General features: G+C 39.0%; 1 protein-coding gene across 1 annotated transcript in view; it reads right to left on the bottom strand.

The window, feature by feature from the left end:
* Positions 1-23944, bottom strand: part of LOC146133466 (reversion-inducing cysteine-rich protein with Kazal motifs-like) — a 61162-nt gene extending 37218 nt beyond the window's left edge. The window contains exons 1-4 of the mRNA XM_083396764.1: positions 23827-23944; positions 22711-22769; positions 19545-19628; positions 15555-15588 (exon numbers count right to left, since the gene is read on the bottom strand). Coding sequence (XP_083252890.1) covers positions 15555-15588; positions 19545-19628; positions 22711-22769; positions 23827-23923 — 274 coding nt within the window. The 5' untranslated portion in view covers positions 23924-23944. The remainder of the gene's footprint in view (positions 1-15554; positions 15589-19544; positions 19629-22710; positions 22770-23826) is intronic.
* Positions 23945-24155: the final 211 nt, after the last annotated feature.

The following is a 24155-nucleotide window of genomic DNA, read 5'->3' as shown; positions in this document are numbered from 1 at the left end:
ACAACGCCATTACCCTAACCGTTCTTGTTCTAGCACTAGAGCGAAGCTATAAAACGCTTTTGCGCCGCGATCTACTGGAGCATATTATACAGCTCGTATCGCGCTATTGTACAACCCCGGCAAAAACACCCTCGAAAACAAAATCGCGCCGCACAAAGGGACTTTAGCACCCCTACCCCCTCACCCACTTCCTTCGATTGCCCGTGAATGAATTCCGTAATTCGATCTCGGGACATTAAGCGCCCCGGAGTTATGCGAGGGGCCGGAGGCGAGCCTTTATTATAACACCCCGCTGGCATTATGCGAAGCCCTTCGAACTTGGCTGGGCGTGGACGCGGCAATTAGCCGACACGACTGGCCGGACCCCTATGGGTGTGGAAGCCCCTTGGAGCGGCGTCACAAAGGGTGAAAATATCGTGCGTGGACCCGAACCCCTGAAGCGTTGTGGGCGTTAATAGCGGCGAAAGCGATTCGATTTTTTGTTTGTTTAATCCGCAATTGCTGCGTTTTATAACGCGATGTTGAAGAGTTGTGCTGTGTGTGGTCCAACTTGACGAGGGTGCTGGTTTTATACGGATCATAAATACAGATTGGGTTGTTTCAGTAATAAAACGATGGTAAATGACATCGCAACCAGGTCAAAAACTCTAAATCGAGACCCACGGCATTTAAGTTTTCCTGTAAAAACATTCCTTGAGACTAATTTTTTGCTCAATAATACTTTTTTAAGTATCACTACTAGGGTGTAAGTTTTGTTTGATTTTTTGTAACCTAACTTGTTTTGACTCTCAGGGAGATAAACAGAACCCGAGTCTCAACCAAACGTTTTCGGACGTTTTTTTTAATATTAACATCCGAGGGCGAAAAATTACTATCAATTGAATAATCTTAATCAATTGGATTTTTGACGTTTTCCTTAGGTAAATACTCCAAGAACTTTTGTAAAACATGTCAAGCGTTCTCTTCTAATTAAACTCGTGTCGCGTTTAAGCGTAAATTTGTCCGTCGATTGCTGCGAGCTCAAATAGTTTTAAAAGTGTCGTAATGTTTAAGTGCACTTAACTGTTAAAAAAAATAGATCCGACTTAAGTCGTTTTGGACAAAATACTTGATCAAATATATTTTAATGAAAGTAAATCTGTTTTTGTAAAACAATTTGGTGTTCCATTTGTGTTACTACTTAAATTTGAGTTATTACACAAATCGGAAGAGTTTACCGATTTTGACAGTTTAACGTTTTGTTTTTATGTCAATGACTTGACTTGGACTTAAACGTCTTGTTGGGTTTTACATGTTACTAAGTTACTCCGGGATATCGGAAGGTTTCCATAAAAAGACGTTTAATAAAACCCCAATTCAATTCACGTACGCCATTGGCTTAATAAACGGCAATTACCCGATATTGGCTGCGTGCTTTTTCAGCTGGGCGACCCCTCGCGTTATTATTGTGCCTCGTGATTAGCAGCTGCTGCTGTTGGTGCTATGACTCGGCGCAAACTTTTAATTCGATCCAAAAAGCCCTTGGAGTTAATTTAGAACACAAAGACCCTGCCCGGACAAAAACGCTGGTGATTTTCGAACGGGTTGAACCTTTTGTGCCGATCGAAATTATAAGGTTGATTGAAATTAAAGGAAACCAGGCAGCTTGGGTTGTATGTGCAGTGTTTCCTCTGAAGTGTGCAGCAACAATAAATCGTTGCGCAGTTAAATTTGCATCTCATGCACTTGTCAATCAGCTACTATTGAATTTTGCCAATAAATCTATAAAGAAAATGTATAAACATATAGGCGTATACAAACATAAGAAGGCATTTCCTATGTTTATACATTTTCCCAAGGGTTTATTGCTAAATTAGTATATCAATGGCACTAGTGAAAATTTGTAATTTATTTAGGACTCTTCTAACCCCGGCCTTAACATATTTATATTCGCGTAAAACAAGCATTTTCTCACTTTGTGAAGTTTTCTTAACGCGAACACTGGTATTGTGGTTTGTATTTGTCAAAATCGTAATTATTCGAAGATTGTTTTGCCGAACTTCAGCATGTTTTACGAAAACTATTACAACAATATATAAAGAAAGATTCGACGCTAATGTATACCTGTTTACGTAACTCGTCGAAACGATTTTGTAAGCGTTTAGTTCTACCACGAAAAAACCAAAGGCTTTTGACCTACGGGGCAGATGAGAAGCGAATAACAGGGAATAATCTCGCACGCTTTCTGCCGCGAAACATTCGACGAACTATTTCATCTCGAACAACGTAAACACGCCGATTGCGACGGGCCGTGTCGTGCCAAAGACGAAACTTAAACGAGAGGTGAGATTACAAAACGGGCCAAGCATTCCAACAAGTGATATATACAAGAAGATTGGTGGGGAGGGGTGGTCTTTCCTTTGGCAGCATTTAACAAATTCGCGCGTATAAGAATCTCGAAGCTCTGTTAGAAGCATCTGGACAAACGTGCGAATATTCGAATATGTCTATAATCGTTTTTTGGTATCACGGAAAGGTTTAGATTTGCGAAACAATTTCGCATTAATTTAATCCCGCTTTACAGTTGTGTTTTAGTTCGTTTTTACGGATATTGTTTTTTGGTAGCTTTAGGAAAATGCATTTTTAATATTTCTTATTTAATTACGCAAGAAAACGTGGCTGCCTAAATAAGTAGTTTTTCGCTTTTTTTACAATTTTATATAGGACATTGCTGCAAGAAAACATGTCGATGTCTATAGTAACACCTTAATCAAAAAAATAAACAGCCAAGTGTACGCGTTACGCCGCGAATTTCGCTCGACGATTTCTCAATCCTAAACATGACGACTTCGAAAAACGAGAAAACCAAATAGTTTGAACGTCAAAAGTCGGGCGGGCGTTTAACTTGTATGACGCCGTTGTACCGGGGGGCTCCGAAAAGTAAACCAACAAATGGTTGCAGGCCCGCCCTACTTGAGATACAAAGTGTAAGATAAACGGCGCGCGATGGTTGTATACGACAAACCCGTGCCATCTAAATTTCCCGTGTACACCCGAACGCCACGATACGTAAATTTGACGGCAAACTGGACGATTTTAACGACCGAAAACGTAACTTGATTTTTTGATAAAATTGTTCTTCCGGCAAAATTTTATTGAAGTACCAACGTTTTGACCACCTATATTGGGACAATCTTCTTCAGGGCAATATTATTGCAACTATGGGCAAAAAATAAATATATATATTTATATAATATATATAACCCCTTGCCTAAAGACAGCTTTGCTTTAAAATTGGCTTCAGCTAAATAATCTAATACTTTTATGCACATTTTTATTAAATCTGTTTAAGGAATTCTTTTTGCCCCTCAATATATGGTTAAATTAATCACTGCCTATAAGAGTAGCAACAAAAGGTCCACGTCCTCGTTTTTACTTATCAATGAGTACTATTTTAGGTATTTCTATGCCATCGCTCGAATGGAAGAAACTTATGCAACAAATAATGTAAAAATTCTTATTTGCTTTTTTCTAGCTTCGCTTTTACCCATGAATTCTCTTCTGGATTATCAAATTAACTGATTCATTTTTTATGATCATTTATTAAACTCTTATTTTAAATTTTTGTTTCCCTGCCTGTCTCATTAAACCCTATGAAGTAAAAGAATTGAATGAGCTCATTAAATCCATTCTGTAACAATAATCGAAATAACGACTTATAAAAAGTGTACAACTTGGGCGAAATTTCCCACTCTGGCAAACCAGCCTGCGTCCTGCTGGTGACTTAAAGCTTTCAGAATATGATTCACCCAGCGTTTTATACATAGAGGGAAATTGAACGTTTGGCCTTTAGCCGCTGATTGGCCAATTACGGCCTTACGTAGCTGGCCGAAAGAGAGCCTATAACCAATCGAGCCGGGGCTAAATTATTATCAAAATAAACAGCCTATAGTCGGTGGCGGAGAAAAGACGGAACGCCTCTTTACTCTGGCCGAGTTAAGATCTTAACAAAATAGCCAGGGCGAGCAGATTTATGCGTTTCGCGAATTTCGGGGTATTCGCCTGTGTTAGAATCGAGATGCATTTGTGCGACGGTATTTTTTGCGCGGCTTTTCTTTTCAACTCTCGGTCGCTTGATGAAGATTGCGCTTTCACGAACAAAGCGTTAAGTGCATTCAAAAATGTTGGTTCGCAATTGAATTCATCGTTTTTATTCTCATTGCCGCGCCGGCGATTTTGCGTTTTATCGCAACTATTTTTGTTTTATTTTTAGGCCGAATGGACACTGTTCGTATTGATGATTTTTACCACTGTTCATTTTTGATGATTTGTTTAATGGACACTGTTCCGTTTTGACGATTTTGTTAAGTGTTGTTTCAAAAAAATAATTTAACTGATTTTTAGTCTTGAGAAGCGCACCGCGAAAATCAGTGAGTATTTTGGTTTGAACTTCTGTTGTCGACATTATGTGTTCTGTTGGAGGGCAAGATTCTGTTGTGGAAACACATACTAAATTAATAGAATAAAATTGAATATTCTCTTTGTATAAATGCATTTTATCGCAAGTAGGCTATAGTTTTTTCTCATTTTGCGGTTCGTTATTATTCTTTCTGGTCACCAATCGTTGTAAATAATTTCACTTGTCCTAAAAGTGAAATTTAAATATGAAAAAGTCAACATTGTTCAAAAATCGACTTATATGGACTTTATATGGCGTCGATAAATATCGGTAAATATCTGATTCATTTACGTTCCACCTAAAGTAATAATTGTTTATTCATGATTTTTTTTCTGTTGAAGATATCGTCGAAAGGTAACCTTGACACACTACAATTTGTACGGCGCGATTTCTCGTGACGTCATTGTCTGTGAGTCGCCCGTCTGTTAACAAACAATGACATCACTCCGCTTCATTTGAGTGGAGACTTGACTTTGTTGAAATGTGTTCGATACATTTATAGTCTCATTTAGTCATAGTTTGAAAAAGAAGTAAAACCAAGTTTGAATTAGGTAATTGTAAAAATAAGTTAAAGCAATCATAAACCAATTCAGCACATGCCTTGTTCAACCCCAACATTGTTTGGCGTTAAAACTAAGATCTAAATAGGAAATTTCAAAATATACTTGTTCCTCAGTGCTCTTAAGATATAAAGAGTTCTGAGAAAAAATATCACAATACACAATGAAACTAGCACAAATATGAAATAACCATACCGGAAGTGACAAGGTTTTGCCCTTGAATTTGTTTCAACATAATTTTTTTCTGTCAAACTTTATAAGTCTCAAAGGGGTTTGGAGTCAGTACAAAACGTAACTGCTCTGAAAGACGCAAAGCCCAAACAAAGTTTTAAACTTTTAAGGTAACACTTTTCAGTTTTTGTTTTAATCGAGGTGAACTAAACGAATCCAGCACGGATTCTTAACAGATTATATCCAAGTAGAGCAGTCGTCGAGGTCTTAGTTTATCTTTTACCATTGAATCGGATAAAGACACGAATTCATGCTTTACCACGTTCGACATTTTGCAAACGTTGTCGAAGCATATGTAATAGTTCAACGCGTGGCATTCGAAGCAGGCTTCAATCAACGTACGCGTTGTAGGCCCGGTGTTGACACGCAGTCGGGATTGCGAGGCCGCGATCGTGTTGCGGGCTTGTGTGCGAGGATTCGCCCGCGAAACTCCGACCGGCCACATTTCACCAGCTCGCAATTACGACGTATGCCTTCGCCCTTCGTGTCCCGCAAAACTCCCCGCGAAACAAATTGATCGCTGGCTGTTAAAGCTAGATGGGACGGTATAGCCGTTGAACGATTTGTAGCGACCAAAAAAATGTGTTCTTTTAGTCTTTTCGAGGAGGATATTTACCCGGACAACAAATACGCTTAAAACGATGCATAAATACTAATGTGTGTATGTGTACCCCACCGAGCCGGGTAAATATCCAATAGGCTCTTCTTAGGGCTATCTACCCGGCTTATAAAGTAACTTAATTGGATCAGAGAATAAACCACGAAAATAGTGTAATACTTGGGAAATTAAACTTAATAGTGCAACCACCCGAAACCAAACACTAACCCCAACCCCAACCTAAATCAGCGTAAAATTACTAATAGGTTTGCGCGTACCGGAGCGATTCTGAAAAATAGCTACAGCTGCTATAACTATTTCTCGATTTAAAACCGTCGTTCGAACTTAACTCAAAACAAGAAAATTAAAATAAGTGCTCAGTATACAATATTACTTTAATATGCCAACTAGTTAACCTACTCCTAATAAATATTTGTAGGCCGTCGAATGATATTTGTTTTCTAAAAACTAAAATTAAGATATGTTTTGGGTTTTGTTATTTCCCAGTCAATAAATTTAAAACATGTTGCACACTTCTTGGAACTTCCCCAGAGACTCCAAAGTCCACCGACCCCAGTTTCAGAATCAATGCTAAAAGCTTAATCCGTTTAAAAAAATAATTTTATAACTTAATAAGGAAGATTGAAAACAATTGTGCACTAGCATTATTTGTATCCAAAAAAATGCATTCCCAACTTTAAAGACATATCTATATTCGTTTCTTAGTATATCGCCTATGGTTCCAATAAAAGCGAAAAATACCGCCAACATAGACTTTTAAACGCTGTTCAACTAAATCAAGGGCGAAAATCACTGTTTACACAGACTGTTGGCCTGTATTTGTGTTATGTAAAATCAGGTTTTAGCCTGCTTCAAGAATCTAGAGAACAAGAATCTAACTTTGCACAGGCACTAAACAGTAATTATACTACATTCACGAATTAGTGCAGATATGCATTAGGCGGCGTGGGATATAGAATGCTTCCTGTTGAAAGCCACCGGCCAGGAACCACATTCAGATGTAAATCACACTGCAGAAACAAATGCGTTAATGCGCGCCTCTCAAGGGACGCCGCAAGCAATTGACTCCGGAAATACCAGCTCCGATTTAATGGCTGACTCTTACCGATGCATCTGCTCTAGTTGGGAACTTCATCAAGTGACTGAACGGAAAGGATAAAACGACCATGAACTTGAATAGACAAGCTTTTTTGTTTGTGCGGTTGTTTATTTTAAAGACAGTGTATAGTTTTTTTTAAGTGCTATTCTCGCATACCTAATAAAAACCATCGGCGTAAACAGGCTTTGTGTATTTATTAAGGCTGTTAAGAAATGTTGAATTTTGACTGAGGATATAAACCATGTATCAATTATAATACAGATAACAGTCTTATTGCGTTTTGATCAAGTTTGCTTCGTTTCCCAAATTACCACAAATGCATTATGTCTCCATAGCGCCATATAGCGACCAGATTAGTGGCGTCTATCGAAAACCACAATTAAATGTTCTCAAAATGGGAACGACGCGATAAAGCGACTGGGGTATTTACTGTGAACAGCTCTTTAAACTTAAAAAACCTGAATGCATTTCAACACATTGCGCTCAAAAGTGTCTGAAAATACCGTTAAACAATGTTGATTGACCGCCGAAAATCCCGATTTCGAAGTTGCGGGTACCAAAAAGGCCCCGTTCAACCGCTCTCCAATTAGGAGGTTAAGCATCAAGGTTATCGGCCGAGTGTGCGGTGTTGACAATTCAACGGGCGCGCTGTTATGCCGCGTTTTGCTAAGTAGCTTTTCGCGCGAGGCGTGTCGGACCTTTGGCGGCATTCTGGTCACGCGAAATTCGCCGGGGAAAAACAATTTTCGTGCGCGCGGCAGAAGTGCTGGCTCGATATCGTAGGCAGTTTTTTTTTCTCGCTGAAAACTCGCGTGTTATGCTTTTGGCGAGCGCTTGTATGATATGCGCCGCTTATAATATCGATTTCGGCTCCTTTGAACCGAATCTATTTAAAAAAAAAACGGAATGTTTTTAAACCTTGAAACAGTTTATTGGGTGAGACGAAACGCATTTTTCCTGAGCTTCAATTTTCCGCCCATTTTTTTAATTTTCAAGTTTTCCCTCAATTTTTTTTATTGGTTTTCAATTTTTTTTAAAGTCTTTCGAAATGAAATTACACGTATAAAGTTTGCTGTTAACGGCGTTAATAACGGAATAAGTATTTTCATACGTTAAAATATCAAAGCCTTTCCAGAAGTTGGTATTATTTTGAATGTAGGGTTTGATATTCTTACTATACGTCTTACTACAACCTTCAACCATTATGTTCCAAAGTTCACACGTTAACTTTACAACATTTTGAATCCCTTCAAGCCCATCCTGTTATGACGAAATGCCGCACTTTATATTTGTTTGCATTTCCAATCGTGGTTTGAAACGAGGCAGTTTGCGGTCAACCATTTCCCCTGTGTCATTTTTCCCAAACCCCTGGAACATTAAAGCAGCAGTTCGTTGGAGATTAAATACTTTGTAAAGTAAAGTGCTGCCTTTCCTTCTACAAAATCAGCTGCACAAAACGTATATTTTGTTTCATTCAAACGTTAAATATTTAAATTGGTAGATATTTTACACCACACTGAAATTTATTACAAGATTTTCGACAACCACAGTGTTTATCACGACCGAAATCGTTACGTATGACTTTGAAACGTTTCTAGCGAATCAACCAATTGTAACGACACAGCATTTCGATTCGTTGTTATAGGCCAGGTCAGGGTAACGTTTTTCAAACGGTTTTTAGTAGGAAACTTTTGCACAGACAAGTTTTATTTTTGTTAGGAAGAGAGTTTCGTAAAATTTTTTTTGGATCAGTCTTAAGATGAATAAGCCAAGTCGTTTTATGAACCTCATTGCACCTTGAAACGCCCAGCTTTTCGTTGAAACTTGTTTTTCGCGCGCGTTTCACACGCTTCCGCGAAAGGCGCCGTAACACAGCAGCACGCCCGGGCGAAGGATTTCGGCCAATGACCTATACGACCGGCGGCGTTAATTACGCTACGCCAACATATGCGCCTCGAACTCGCGTAGAAGCGAGGCGAGAGAAGAGTCTTTGACATCGCTCTGAGCTATGTCGCGGTCTAAATATTGACAGGAAGCTTGTTGACAAATTAAAGCGCGAGTGCCTTCGGGCCATCGACATCTGCAACTTAGCGGCGCGGTCCAACTTCGGAACGATTAACGTCGTTTCATCTCCGAGTGCGAAACGTTTTGCAACACTTAATCGTGCACTCAGAGGTCATATACGTTTACTCAGCGTTGTAAACAAGACAGTTTGAAATGACTTAAGTCACGGTTAAGGCATTCGTAAAATAGTTCAAGTCCAAGTCAAGTATTTTTAAATGACAAGTCAAGTCCCTGTCCAAGTCATCAGTTGCGCCGCAAGTCAAGTCCCAGTCAAGTCATCATTAGACCAAGTCAACTTCAAGTCAAGTCCTTGTCATACAAATAAAATGTAAACCGATAAACTCGTCCGATTATGAGCAAAAACTCACGTAAAAGCTATCATAAACGCAACGTATGGAAATCAAATCGTTTTAACTGCAAAATCAAAATAAATAACCCAATTAAAAAAATGCCTAATAAAAAACTTCAATTCAACCCGAGTCATTTGTCCGAAAGACTTAAGTCAAGTTAAGTCGTTCGCTCATAAGACTTAGTCAAGTCAAGTCATTGACTTAAGTCATCACAACACTGCGTATACTGGATGTTGTTTTTAGATTGGTTTAGGCCAGGGGTGTCCAACAAGCGACACACGTGCCAAATGTGGCACGCGACCAAATAAAAAATGGCACGCAAGCCCCCCTAAATTACTTAATTTGCCATTCAGCCAATTGTAAAAAAAACAACTAATTTTTCATATAGTAAATTGCCATTGTTTATTACAACATAAAACAATTGCTGCAATCACGACAACTAACAATTACTTGTAATACTATCACTCTGTTTTAATTGTCGTGTTGCACGCCCCCACGCCCCCTATTCACCGCAACACAAAAATGTGCATAATGCCTGTATAAGTAAGTTCGTTAGTTCGTATCCGTTACAAGTGTTTTTATTTCGTGCCGGAAACACAACTTGTTCGAGGTAATACCTAAACGCATGGCTTAGAAGGGACTCCAAAACCCATAACCAACAGTTAGGTTAAATTGTTTTAACGTTTCCATTATTTCTTGACTCGTTTTAAAAATGTTTAAAACTAATAGGGAATTATTTAGAGAATTATGTTGCACATTTCAGTTTTGTTCTACTTTGTTAGCGGTCACTTTTTTATTTGTTTTTATTACAACTTTTTCCGTTGCCCACAAAGGGGAAGGTCCGTTTCCTGTCGCAGCACAGCAGGACATAGGCACATAACAAGGATAGCAAAGGTTTTCTTGCAACAGCCTTTTTGAATGAGACGATTAACGAGGCCGGTCTTAGCCTTGTTTTGTTAAGACGAAAAATACCGCTTTTCAGTTTGAAACGAGAAAATGCATGCGAAATTAAACGGAGCGAGTTGCAAAAAAAAACTCGTTAGTATACAAACATACGAAATCAACCTAAGCATTGTGACTTGGCCCGCTTTAAAACGCACTAACACCTATTTTTTACCGACCCAAAAGAACAACAAAGATTCAAAATGATTTAAAACAATTTTATAAAAATGCAGAAAACTGCAGTTACGCCAAAAATGGCGTTATCAGTTCTGCTGAAAACTTAATTCGAATGAGTTCTGTATAGCAGAACTAACGATGCTTTTTGGCGTAACTACAGTTTTCTGTATTTTTGTAAAGTTTTTTTAGATGTTTCCAACCTTTGTAATTTATTTGAAAATTATGACATGGATAAAAGCAACAACTGTTGTAACAGGCTTAGATCTCTCTATAAACAATAAAAAATAATAGCATTTTAATTTTGTCACTTTTTCGCTAGTAGTTCCGAGATAGCGGAATTTTACCTGTTTTATGATTAGGACAAATCATCCCCACAGTAAGGCACAAGTCAGTTACAGTTTCTAATCATTCAAAACATTGAAAAAAAGATATCAAAAGAGGCGGGTCAAACTAAAAATAACTTTCCGTCCTCAACATTGAAATTTGAATGATTTCATGCGCATCCAATTGTGACGACACACATCACTTTGCAATTGTGTTTTTGTTTGAATTGTCATTGTTTTTGTTGCAAGGCAGTTTAAAAGTTACCCTTTTTTCTTTGGTTTAAAGCAGTGGTTCTCGCACTTATTTAGCTTGCGCCATACTAAAAATGTTTTAATTATTTTCGCGACACACTTTTAATAGAACAACAATCGCCCTTACCACACGGCAAGCATTATGTAAATGTATCAATATTATTAATTTGTTATGGATATAGCGTATTTAAGTCGAAAATGCTTGCGTGTATGCCTATTGGTAATACTAATAATTTTTTTCCAAAATTACAAAAAGTTTCGTGGAACACTTGACAATCTCTCGAGGCACACTAGTGTTTTGCGGCACACAGTTTGGGAATCACTAGTTTAAAGTTAGTAGGAATCTTGAAAACAAAACGTCCGAGCCATTTTCGACTGAAAAATGAAAAAAAATCTTCACATCGAGACCACGACGTTGCGACTTTGAATCTTTCGGAACGGTTCCACTTGTGACATCACACACACAAGCACGAACGCGCGCGGCGGGTGCGGCGAGCTTCAAGGAAGTCGAGCGCTTCAGGCCCCACTGGCAGCGTATGGGTACATTAGGGGGCCCGCGAGCACCGGGGTAGGGAAGGGGCGCCATTCACAACAAACAAATTAGGGGCGGACGGGGTGATCGTCAAGCAGAGCCGACAGAGCGAATCTGGGCGATTAATACGCGCGTCAATGCTGTACAGTCATACGCAAGACACTAATTTGCTGGTAAATGGTTTCATGCCGTGGCTTCGTGTCTCTGCCAGGTTCCGGCGTACCGCCTAAGGTGCGCCTATCACGCGAACGGGAGCCGGCGCACACTTTTCTTTTGGGGGTCGGGGGCGTTTTTTTGCGCACGTCCACACCAATAAAGGCTATATTATGACGCCTCTTAGGCTTTGCTGTTTTCTTAACTTTGTGCGTTGTCGTAAACTTCTGCTTCTGCGATTTTTAGTAAGTCCCACCGCAATATATAATATGACTTTTAAAACCACCTTCCAAAACAACGTTGGTGATCAAAGAATACGTTTACAATATGTTTCATCTGTTTAGCCTTCACGTTAATATTACCTGAAAAAAAATTTAAAAAAAATAAACAGCCAAACAATGATTATTTTTTCCTATCTGCAACGCTTATTAATTAGCCAGTCAAAATATATTTTACGGTATCAGATTAGTTCGGGGAAGCAAGTTTGGTCCACCCATAGTAACGGCATAAGGATTCCGGTTAGAAAATCCAGTATGTTTTGCTTTCCACAACCTTTTAAAGTGGACATTTACAACGATATTGATCCCATAGGCACAATTCCTAGTGCTCCATTGTCTGCAAAGCCCCCGTCGCATAACCCCCATTCGTACCCACACGCGCGCTACATTTTACCCAAGTCGAAACGTTACATCGAGCCGCTGGCAGAAAGGCGAGGAATTTTAATGAAACGCTAGCCCGGCTTTCGTGGCCCGTCATTTCGATGGAACGGTGCCTATCGCCATAATAGAGCGGTTCTGCCCCGAAACCGTAATCATGGCTTCGCGATGAATGCGACGTATACAGTGTTATGGCGTCACTTCGGTAAAATACAGAGCCTTAGGAAATTTATTATTCCATAGTACTTGTTGGCTTGGTACAAGAATGCGACTGGTAGTGGAATATTTTTAGTTTTACGGCTTTCGGTGTGTTTAACCTTTCATACATCGACTAAGAAATTTGAAAAGTCAATTTTGTTAAATATTTTGAATACATGATCTAACAGAAAAATTTAAATACATGATCTGTTAAAAGTTGTTTAATACGTGATCTGTTAGAAATTTTTGAATACATAATCTGTTAAAAATATTTTACTTATATGATCTGTTAAAAATATGTTGAATACATAATCTGTTAAAATTATTTTAAACACTTGATTTAAAAAGTGAATTGGGAAACAATAGCAAAAATATTGGCTGGTATTGGTTTCAGACGACTAAAAACCCAACAGATTTTACCATTGCCGCAATTATAAGTGCGCAACCGCCCGTACGCCAAAGCGTTTACAAAAACACCTTTCTGAAGTCATTTGAAATCTCGACCCAATTTCTTGCGATATTTTAAAAGCAAATTAAATAAGCATTATCAGTATATCGTGACGACCATAGCCGTCGCCTTTTTAAAGCAGGCATAAACCTCGTCACGTTAGAGTTAAAACGCGAACGTTCGGTCGCCGTAGGAATGTCGCGAAATCGGCCTCGATGTATTTACGTCACGGACGATCGGCGAGCTCGTCACAGCATAAAGAGCGTCTAAATTTTTCTGAGAAGATGTGGCGTCCTCCACGCGAGGTACGCTCCCAAGATACAGGCACTGATCGAAAAAGAATATAAACCTATAATAAGAATATCAAAGCCCATACAAAAGTAGGTATCGTTTTGAACGTATCGAATAACTTCTGTATGAGCTTTGATATTCTTATTACGTCTACTACAACCTCCAACCATTCTGCTCCAAAATATAAACTTTGAATTATAGGACGCCGAGACCAACCTTAATTAGTTTTAATCTACGGGTTTTTTAATCTACAGGTAAGTGAAGTTTAATTCCTTTAACCATTATATTTTATGTTACATTACGTCATTTAAATGATACTCAAATAGGACAATTTGTAACGCTGGCATTATTTGCATATGTCCTACTGTCCGTTTCGGTCCCCCAAAACACTCTACAGCTCAAGTAAAACTCATAGTTAAAAACATGAGTAAAAACAGGATCAGACGTTTTGTTTAAAGGAAAATATATTTCGCCAAAGTGGCATCATCAGTTCCTGTAAGAGTACAAATAAATAAAATCAGAGCGCAGCCATCAACAAACCAATAAAAGTAAACAATAAAATATTAAAACATTATAATAGACTAAAAACGCAATGAAAAGCACTACAGCCTCGCAGGCAACGACTGGGATAAATGAGTAGGCGACGCAAATAAGTGGAGGAAGGGGAAAAAATACATATGAGCAGTGCGAGATGCTAGACGGTAAAATGCGGCTCGAATGGGTAGCGATAAGATAGCGGTTTATCTTATTCGCGGTAGAACCATTTTTTGGATGTTAATGGTTGCGTTGACTACCTTTAGCCACTTTGCTTCACATATGTCCAACTTATTAAAAGGTGGTTTTTCTAAAAATGTTATGCTGAAACACTCTGCAATGGTAGGCCTCTGCCTCAGCATGGACATGTGTTTATCAGCGTAGTGGCGCAGAAGTGCTGCTTTGTCGTTATTTTCTTTGCACTTGAAAGTTTTCCATACTGCTCCTTTTCATTGCGTTTTTAGTCTATTATAATATTTTAATATTTTATTGTTTACTTTTATTGGTTTGTTGATGGCTGCGCTCTGATTTTATTTATTTGTACTCTTACAGGAACTGATGATGCCACTTTGGCGAAATATATTTTCCTTTAAACAAAACGTCTGATCCTGTTTTCACTCATGTTTTTAACTATGAGTTTTACTTGTTAATATACGCGTCAGCGGAGCAGTGATCGACTGGCTAAAACCTGCCGCCGATGGTTTTCGATTCTATAAAGATACACTCTATTGTTGACTCTACAGCTCATAACGTATTGTCACTAGATTTGTTTAAACCAAAGTGGATTTCTCATACAAGCCAACCGCAATAGACAGTATGGAGATTCGTTATAGTTTCGCTTTAATACGAAGATTCGCATCACTTTTTTCATATACTGATCACACAGTCGATCCAGGTTCTTTCACAAGCAACAAAACGCGTAATAAAACTTTTACTTGTTTTATCAATAAAATAAAGCAAATGTAACATGGCCTGTTGTTGACAAGCCTACATGTTCAGTTTCATGAGCGTTGTGCGTTTTACTTGGAAATATAATTTCCTTATCGAAATGCGGTGGTTATGCCCAACAGTGTGAATCGAGTTTGTTTTATAAACTCCACTCGCACAAGCTGCAGTGTTGGCCAATTGTTATCCTGCATTGGCGATAGCATATCTTGTTTGCGTAACATAACTCCTTCGCCTAAGTAGCAACAATTTCTTGTTCAAGGTTTGTTGAATAACTAGTATATGTCGCAATCAATGTTTGATTTGGGGGTAAAAAATCTGTTTAAACTAAGAAAACTAGCAGTGTTCTTAGAATAAATTCTCAAAACCATTCCAATGAATACACGATATCCTTATAGTTTACGCGCATTATAATGTGTCAAACACCTTGATTCAGCTCACAGGTAAAGTGCAATAGAAACAAGTCCCAATGCCTCCATATTTTCACACATTTTGTTTTAAGAGCTCTATTTTAACTGCAGTGACCAGAAGAGTATTACCGTTTTTATACAAAGCGGGCCACAGGGGCTATACACACTGTGTACATTTTAGTTAATAAATAGACTATTGGTAAATATAATTATCAGCTTTGTTTTGAGTCATTAATGTTAAATAAGGGGGGTTTGCAATTTCACACAAAACACCGAAATGCTTTAACACATGCAAATGAAGTTAATATACGCCACAATAGATCTTAACCAACCTGACTGCTCGTCAACGCAGAACCAGAAGTCCCTCTGCAAAACAAGAAAGTAATTGTTAACGAAATCGAACGATAACGTAAATGTATAGGGGTGGATCACTTTTTATACAAGGCGCCACCTACAAAGCCCACGTGTAAACCTGATTTATACATTGGCGTAAACTGTTTCACATCTGTAATACCTGAAATATGTAACCATTCGAATTTGTACCCGAATTACCCGAGTTGGTGTCGATAGGCGATAAATTATATACTTTCGAATGATGACGGTGTGTTGACGAAAATAGATCGCGCATAATGCGGACAGAAATAGAACCAACATTTTGCTGTGGCAAATGTTTCGTTCGCGACATTAACGGAAGAAATGCATGGCTGCTCGGCCGGCCGCAAAGGATATCGATTTGTCTGGATCATGCTCGTAACAACAAAAAAGTCGTTTTTGACGAGATCTGTTTTTCCGAGCAAAAGTTAAAGACATTGAATTGTTTATATGCGATTAAATTTGTTTATTGTGTTCTCAAGTAAAGTAAAACTGGTGCGACTTATTTTTAGGAAAACAATAATCACACCGAAAAGTTAACAATACTTAGCTTAAAGCAGGGGTTCTTAAACTGGGGTCCATAGTGAACTAGTTTTACGAGGTCCATGAAGGCCTAATTGAAATCTTAGTGTATATTTAAGAAACAACCAATTTTTCAAAGAAAATAGCTTTTTGACCGGAATCAGCAGATTTATGAAGTCTATTTGTATTGTGACGTCATCTCTGAAAAGATTTTTCCTACCCTGGTTAACGCGAAGCAGAAAAAAAGTTGGTGGGTCCGCGGTAAAAAAAGTTTAAGAACCCCTGGCTTAAAGCCTATGCTGTGTGAATCCTGAAACGAATTGGTATGCACACGTGCGGAAATTGATACTTAACTAAGAGGGTTTGAACATATTGCTGTCCGGAGATGGATAAGTAAACACGGGAAAGCATGTAGCAACAGTTTGTCGATGAAAAACAGCCGAATTTTAAGTTCACGCAATTGATATATTAGACACTAAATATGATAAAGATTGGCACAGACGGTGTAAACAGTTGTGCGAATAAAAGTTCAACTGAAAGCAGTAAAAGACACAACAGTCCGGGTGGGTGGTTTTTGGTGGTGATAGATGCTAAACTCAAACCTCAATTCGAAGGTAAAGTATACAAACGAACTCGAAAGATTCCGGAAAGAAGGAAAACTTAAACAAAAGCGCGATCGCCAAGGGGGCAATCGGCTTCGTGCCCACAAGGAAGGGGTCCATTGTTGACGTAACAGAAGATCGTTCGACGCGAACAAACCGCTACAAATCGCGACGATCAACGCGGCGACTGTGACGTCACAACAGGAAATAAAGCTCGGAAGAGAGGCCGCAAGACAAACTCGGCATTCCGGGCGCAATTGTTACAAAACTTCGCGGCACCATTGTTCCGTCGATTGTTGCGTTATCAATCGAACGCGATTGGCCGTCGCTTGCCGATCGCGGGGAATCAAAGTAGTGAGAATAAAATTTCGATTTCCCCACAAAATTAGGCTGGAATAGTTTAGTTGGTCAACTTGGTACACACAGTTTACATATGCCAGTTGTTTTCGGGTTTGCGAACTAATTTGGATTTAAGAAAAAAGAGGCTGTTTTGTTGGGAGACATTTACGTTTTTATCCAATATTTCCAAGTCGAAAGATTTGTTTTTAACTGCAAATTCATGCTTCACCAATATAAACCACATGGTTTCCTTATTTTTGCAAACAAATATTTCGACAGGAATATTGTAAGGGGCAATCTCAGTCAAAATCACAATAGACACCTATTGTAAGACGATAAAGGTTGTCACTCCACGATTCGTTTTATGTCTTGGCCGAAAACGAGTCAGTCGCCTAAATGGCAACTGTATAGGCACACGCACTGATATTATTTATTTGTACAACCCTGGGTCACAAGTTTTGGGTAACGTGCCCCAAGCCCCCGTACACTGGTTCGTTGTGCACCACCCAAGACCCATTACATTGTGTGGCGCTCAAGCGGGGATCAAACAGCATTGTACGTAAGGGTTTTCGAAAAGGACCCACACATGTTGGAGCTACTAAAGCATCTGCGCTGTATGTTCGCAAGGTCCAAGTTGTACAAAGTATCAGTTATCGTTCAAATTTCCTGCGTAGCAGCCTGCATTTATAATCCGAATGTGTTGAATATATTTCAAAAAAATACATCATGTGAACAGCTTGTGTTTACATAAGTTTTTCGAGTGCGTCCCACATTTGAGATTTGTGAACACTTCCAAAAGACAAAGACAACTAGTATGTAATTTGTGTTTATTTGTGAATTTAGTTAATTTTAGCAAACATAATCAGAAAATTCTTATTGCTAATTTTCTTTTTTTTAAATCGTTAAGTGGACACACCAAATATTCGTGGTAAAAATACACGAAATTAGTGTGGCTGCTGTTGGTATAATTATCAAAAAATAGGTGATAAACTTTTTTTAAACGTCAACCTTTTGTACTGCATTTGCCGGCAAAACTTTCATATTTTTGGGCGATGAAAACATAAAAAAACAACTCACATCACAGCGTTTGAGTGATTACGGCTTTACCTGTTTCGTATTTCGTAAATGAAAAAATACCAGTATCCAGGAGTAAAAAAAAACATTTAAAGTCGGCCAAAGATTTGTGTGCGCACTAATAGCGGCCGTCATACACACAAAGAGGTGCCATTTTCCGGTTTCGGTTGGTGACCAAGCCAAATCCCGACTTTCTAAGTGCAATAACCAGGCCCTCAAGCAGGCTTCGAGAGCACAACTGCTCAAATATCGAGTCCTAGCGACACGACAGCAATATTTATTGATCGAACAATAATAATATTCCACGGCCATTGTTTGGTCATGGCGCAGGTGCATTGTGACGCAACAAGCGGATATGCGAGGCTTTTGTTTTTGCACTACAAGCGTACATTATTACTGAACGGGTAATTGGACAGGGTTACCATCAATCTAGCTTTACATGCGAACGCGGGAAAACAAAAATAAAACAAATCGTTTTGAAGTACGGTTTCATAACACCAGTGTAATATTGGTCTTACGGCCTAAAAAGCTGTTAAAACTAATGGGTGACACTAATCTGGACTAGTCTTATCGCTAATACTGATCTGTTGGTTTGGCCACCAATTCATGTGCGGTGAACTGTGTCTTGGTTGTGATTTTACGAAGCACTACGTTTTAGCTAGTTTTAGCAAAGGCAACATACAAATAGGATTTAAGTTGGACAACATAAGACAATTTTTTTTAAGGCAAATTTTGTTATGTTTTTAATTTAACTCAAATACCTTATAATAACGAAGGGCTAGATAATTAAGTTTTATGACAAAAAAACAGTTTTCTTTCTAATGCGAGAAGAATAAAGAGCGACTTACGTCGAAAGCAACACTTAAACCCCATATTTAAACAAGTAGCAAGGCAGGGTTAGCACTTGCATGCCCGGACCACCCCTAATCTAACGTTCCGCAGCACATTCCAGCAAAGAAACCGCAAAACCAAAACCACTTAATCAACGAATCGAAACTGACAACGCCAATGTCAACGAATGTCAGCGAAGTTTGCAAGCTGCCTGGCACTGTTTTGCATGCAGCGTATAACAAAATCCCGAAATAAAAAAATAGGTACTTTTTTATGGGTGTTAAAATTTTTTTAACACACCAAATATACCAAGCTGTTAAACTAAAGGAGACACGTTTAAAATAGCGGCCAAAAACGTTTTGTTGAACAAGTAAGTATTCGTCAAATACGTTATTTTGTTTTAGTATGGAACATTAAAAAAACCAACAATTTATTGTTTAATGGCAAAGATACAACGGCGCATTGGCTACAAGAGAACATACAGGGTCCACCACATATCCAAGCTCCATACAATGTTGGAAGCCACTGTTTTAAAAGGTAAATTTACAATTTACTCCGACTGGATTTGGAATAAAAACTCACCAGATTTCTGTCTCTTCTCGGACAACTGACGGGGAAGCGAATCTCCAATTCCCGTTGAAAGTTGGCGTCGTGCGTTTGAAATATCTGGGAAACGAAATCATGTAGGTTAAGACCAGGGGTTCTTAAACTTTTTTCAACGCAGGCCCATAAATAGTTTTATTGTTTCGCGTTGACCAGGGTCGGCATAGAATTATTCAAATGACGTCACACGACAATGAAACTTAAATGGAACCTGAAATTAGGTCTAAATACATTCAAAACGAAGGCTGTCTTTAATTAATGTATTTTATTTTTAAAAATTCCTAACTTTTAAATGATTCACCTAGGTTTCACTCAACCCCCCACCGCCCCCCCTCCCCCCATAAAACTAGTCCACGCACCTCCACGGGGTCAACGGAGCCCAGTTTAACAACCGCTGATTTAGACAGACAGTTTAGAAAAAAAATTGACTATTTGTGTGTCGTTGTAACAGCTTGGTGTACGACCACCCAAATAACGAGTTAAAATGTAGACCAGAGGCGGTCAAACTGTGAAAGACTATGAGCCTTATTTCCTACTTAAATGTGCTATATTAGGCGTCGGGAGTCATGCCATACACATAGACAGAAGTGAGTATCACCCCGTTTCTACCCCGCTTAGATAAATATATTGTAAACGTTACACGCCAATAGTCGAAAGTATAGATTGGAAAATGCAGTAAACACCGACTGTCATAGGAATCTTAATTTTTCAAATCAGTCCCTAATCAAAGCCAGACGCTTTATAAAGTGTTAAGAGTAATATATTTCGCCCAAAAGGCATCATCAGTCTCCAGCCGAATGCGTCTCGTAGGCCTAATAGGGATGGATCACCCTGGTGTGGACAATCTTGCCAATAATAAACACAATAGACTGTCAAACCTGAGCGTGGAAATAGGAGGGATGGAAGTTTAAGGTATGCCTTGTCACCGAAAGGAGATTTGTACACTTTAAACTATTAAACGATTTTGGCGAAAACAAAACGCAAGGGGTGGCTCCGGATTTCTGGTCGTATCATAGATTTACCAAACCTAGGAAGTCGAAACGACGCTAAGACAGGCGTAAGCGGTTGCTGCTACGTCATAATCAGGTCTGTGCGGCGTGACAAGTCATGCTATCTTGTCACAACTATCGGCCAGGAGTTGAAGTGCGCAGCGGGTCTATGGGCGCGAGATAAGCACCATAACGGCACGCTGCTGCTTGCGGGATGCAAAAGGCCACGAAGGAAGCAGTGCATTAGGGGTTAGGTTGGTGGTTCTCAACCTTTCATAGTTTGTCCTCAACCTTTCATGGGTTTGTTCGCCGCCCAAACCCTTTGCGGCCTACGTATTCACGTTTCACAAAAATACTTAATGGAATATCACAAGAGAGGTCTTTAATTCATTAGAAAAAACACAAAGTTCAGTTTAGCGCGCCAATAATTGAAATGTTGTATGCCCGTGCCACCCAAATGACTGCCACAACCCAATAACCCACCCCACACCAGGGGACCGAGGATCATGGTTAAGAAACGCTAAGTCACGCGAACCGATTCTGTTTTTTGATTAAGTTTATAGGTTAATCTTGCTAATACTATACATTAAGCATATACATCCGTGTGAACAAATTAATTTTTTAGGTGTTTTAATAGACACCCTTAAACAATTAACAACTAACACCTAAACGTGGCTGGAGCGCTTTTATCCCTGTTTAAACATGCCGTGATACTTTTTGGGTCTTTAGAGTTTCAGATATTCTGTGACCCCACCATCCTGTCTCTAACACGCCCTGGCCTTTGCGTGTGCAGACGCGGTCATAGCACTTGTATATTGTGACCTGCAGGTCGCCGTAGCTGATGGCACCGCGACCAAGCCAATGAGCATGAATACGATTCGTGATCTGGTCTGTTTGGGTTCGGAAAACAGTAGTTTTAAAGCGATTTTCGTTCAAAGCTTGGATATAGAGCGAAACACTTATAACAGGACAATTTACTTGCGTGCACCTTATACATAACGTCTATGTTTTATCGGTGTTTAGCTATTAAATCTTGCGAGTTAGTTGTACATTTCTATCGTTGTACACAATATGCAAAGTAAACTCGTAAAATCCTAACCTCAACTTGTGGCTAAATTTTCCATATAGCGCTTCTTTGTGGGTAAAGCGACATAATTAAGTTTATACGGAAGAAAAAAGATCCACGACACCATTAATGACTGCTTCACATTTACCTTAATAGGGGTATTAGTCTTCCAGTTTTTTAACGTTTTTAATTTGAATCTATAAACATCAGTAATCACTTAATCGCTTTTTACTGCTTTAGCTTGAATTTATTGTCGGGTGCTAGTATAGCTTCCATATGAAAAGGGGGTAACTGAAATTCATTAAGTTCTCCTCTGGTTTAAGAACCCACCACTGTAATTACCAAAAGCGTGTTCGCCGTCAAATGATTTGCCACGGATGCGGCTCAATGGCACAGCAGCAACGATTTCGCAGTGGTTACCCGGAGACATGGGGCTGTCAATTTAACAAATGACTTCGGCCGACAACTAAAATACTTTCTCCCGGCCTTGACGCGAACGCTCAAAGCAAGGCCCTCTCTATTATGCGCCCATAACCGCCGCCTACCACACAGCAATCAAATTTCATCGGAAATTCTTTCGGGTTTTGAGGAGCGAGATTTAAGCCCAGACTTACGTGCAACCCGTGAGCGCAATAAATTCATTTAGGAATATAGGAATTTCGTGAATTACAACCTCGCATTTTGATTAATAACTGGACAAAGAAATGGTCTGGAGGCAATGACGATGTGCCACACTGCGCTACAAATTCAAGTTAAATCTTAAAATGAAGTGTTAATAAATTATTTTTTTTTACATTTTTCAGAAATTAATTATCGTGACGAAAATATTTCCACAATACCAATATATATATAAATACTGTATATATATACTGTATATGTTGCGGCAATATTCTCTATTCGCAGTTACGGGACTTAAGCGTGTCGAATTTAAACACAAACATCTTATGCCCATTTGCTAATAAAAAAAACAACACGATAAACAAAGCATAAATTTTCAGTTTTATACCAGTATTAATACGGCTATCCACAAAGATTGATAAAAAGTATATAATATATAATGTATTTATATTATTGTGTGTTTTATGCTCACCTGCATACATGTGTCGTGGCATCGCTCGTTCATGGATGCGTAGCGACAGCAGTAAGAGCCTGAAATCATAAAATCACCATAAATGAAATCACTGCGCGGCCATAATCCGCCAAAATCTTTTACGACGTTCCTGGGTATGCCGGTTGTCGGTTAAATATTCATTTAGCTATATATCTTTATTTAAACACAACTTACATATAGCACAGACCCGAGGGTTAAGGTTAAGCCAGTCGGCCTTTTTTTTTTATTGTTTATGTCAATGTCAAAGTCGATATATTTTATTTTTATATTTTTTATTTTTTTTATTTTAAGTTGGCGAGTTTTTTGAAAAAAAATTATTAGACCCACTTCGATAATCACATCCCCGATGTTTTTTGGCCTTAGGTTTGCGGTTGTAATAAATATAATCACATCAGCAGTAGGTACGCAATTTGCGCACTCGGCACCGACTATAAGCGACCATTATCTCGTCGAAGTAGCTGTCTGTCTCGCGAGCAGTTGCTTCGATAATTACACGCTTAAAGTGTAGGAGCAATTTCCAGCCTGCCTCCTGTAGATTAAGACCTGACCTACATAACACAGTCCGACGTTTCCAATGAACCAGTGTTACCTTCAGTTGGTTTCGTTAAATAGTAGAAATCAAGGTAAAGGCTATTGTAATAATAATGCCTGGTGCAGTTTTGGATGTCTGGTAAATCCAATAGATATCGACATGCCAATCCATAGCATTCTCCTTATGCGCTGGTGATTCATAACCAGGCGAACCACTAGTGCTACACAGAACGGACCACACGTTTATCATACTGACTTTTGCTATTAGATTTCCCGTTTCAAATTATCCGATAAGGATCGCAAGGTGTGTGTCCGACATCTTCAACAAATTAAAGCTATCTATCTTGGCGAGTCGAGGCCAGGGTTGACCCTGTCACTTGGTCACATTGCTTACAGTCGCTGCTCGACTACAATCATTCACACCTCAACAATTACGACTAATCAAAGTCCAATTTGTCGTGTTTAATCCAAGCAGCTGCCAAACCACGACTAGGGTAGCTTTTACTTTGTCACAAGTGCCGGGACCGACTTACAAAAAAAATTATTAACCTGAAAGCCACTCACCGTCCGAATTCACCAGGAAGGAGTTGGAACTAGCTTCGGCAATTAGCAACAGGAAAAATACGAGAATTATCTCCATGCTTGACTTTAATACATTCATCGTGATAATGACGTGTCTACATTTTCGTTATTCTGAACAGAAAGAAAACACACAGCCTTTTAAACGCCACAAAAAGTCAAGTTCTGTTAAGAAAACTCAGCTGTTCTTTTCGAGCAACCTGTGCTACTTGATGTCGGTTTTCGGTGTGCCGCTCAATTCACAAAAGGAACGTTAAAATTGGCATAGTTAGGCTCGCGTGGATCGAAAATAAAATTGCCCGCTATTTCGATAA

Source organism: Ascidiella aspersa, chromosome 9, assembly GCF_963924565.1.
Source record: "Ascidiella aspersa chromosome 9, kaAscAspe10.2, whole genome shotgun sequence".
Lineage (NCBI taxonomy): Eukaryota > Metazoa > Chordata > Ascidiacea > Phlebobranchia > Ascidiidae > Ascidiella > Ascidiella aspersa.
This window is presented reverse-complemented; position numbering and strand designations above follow the sequence as displayed.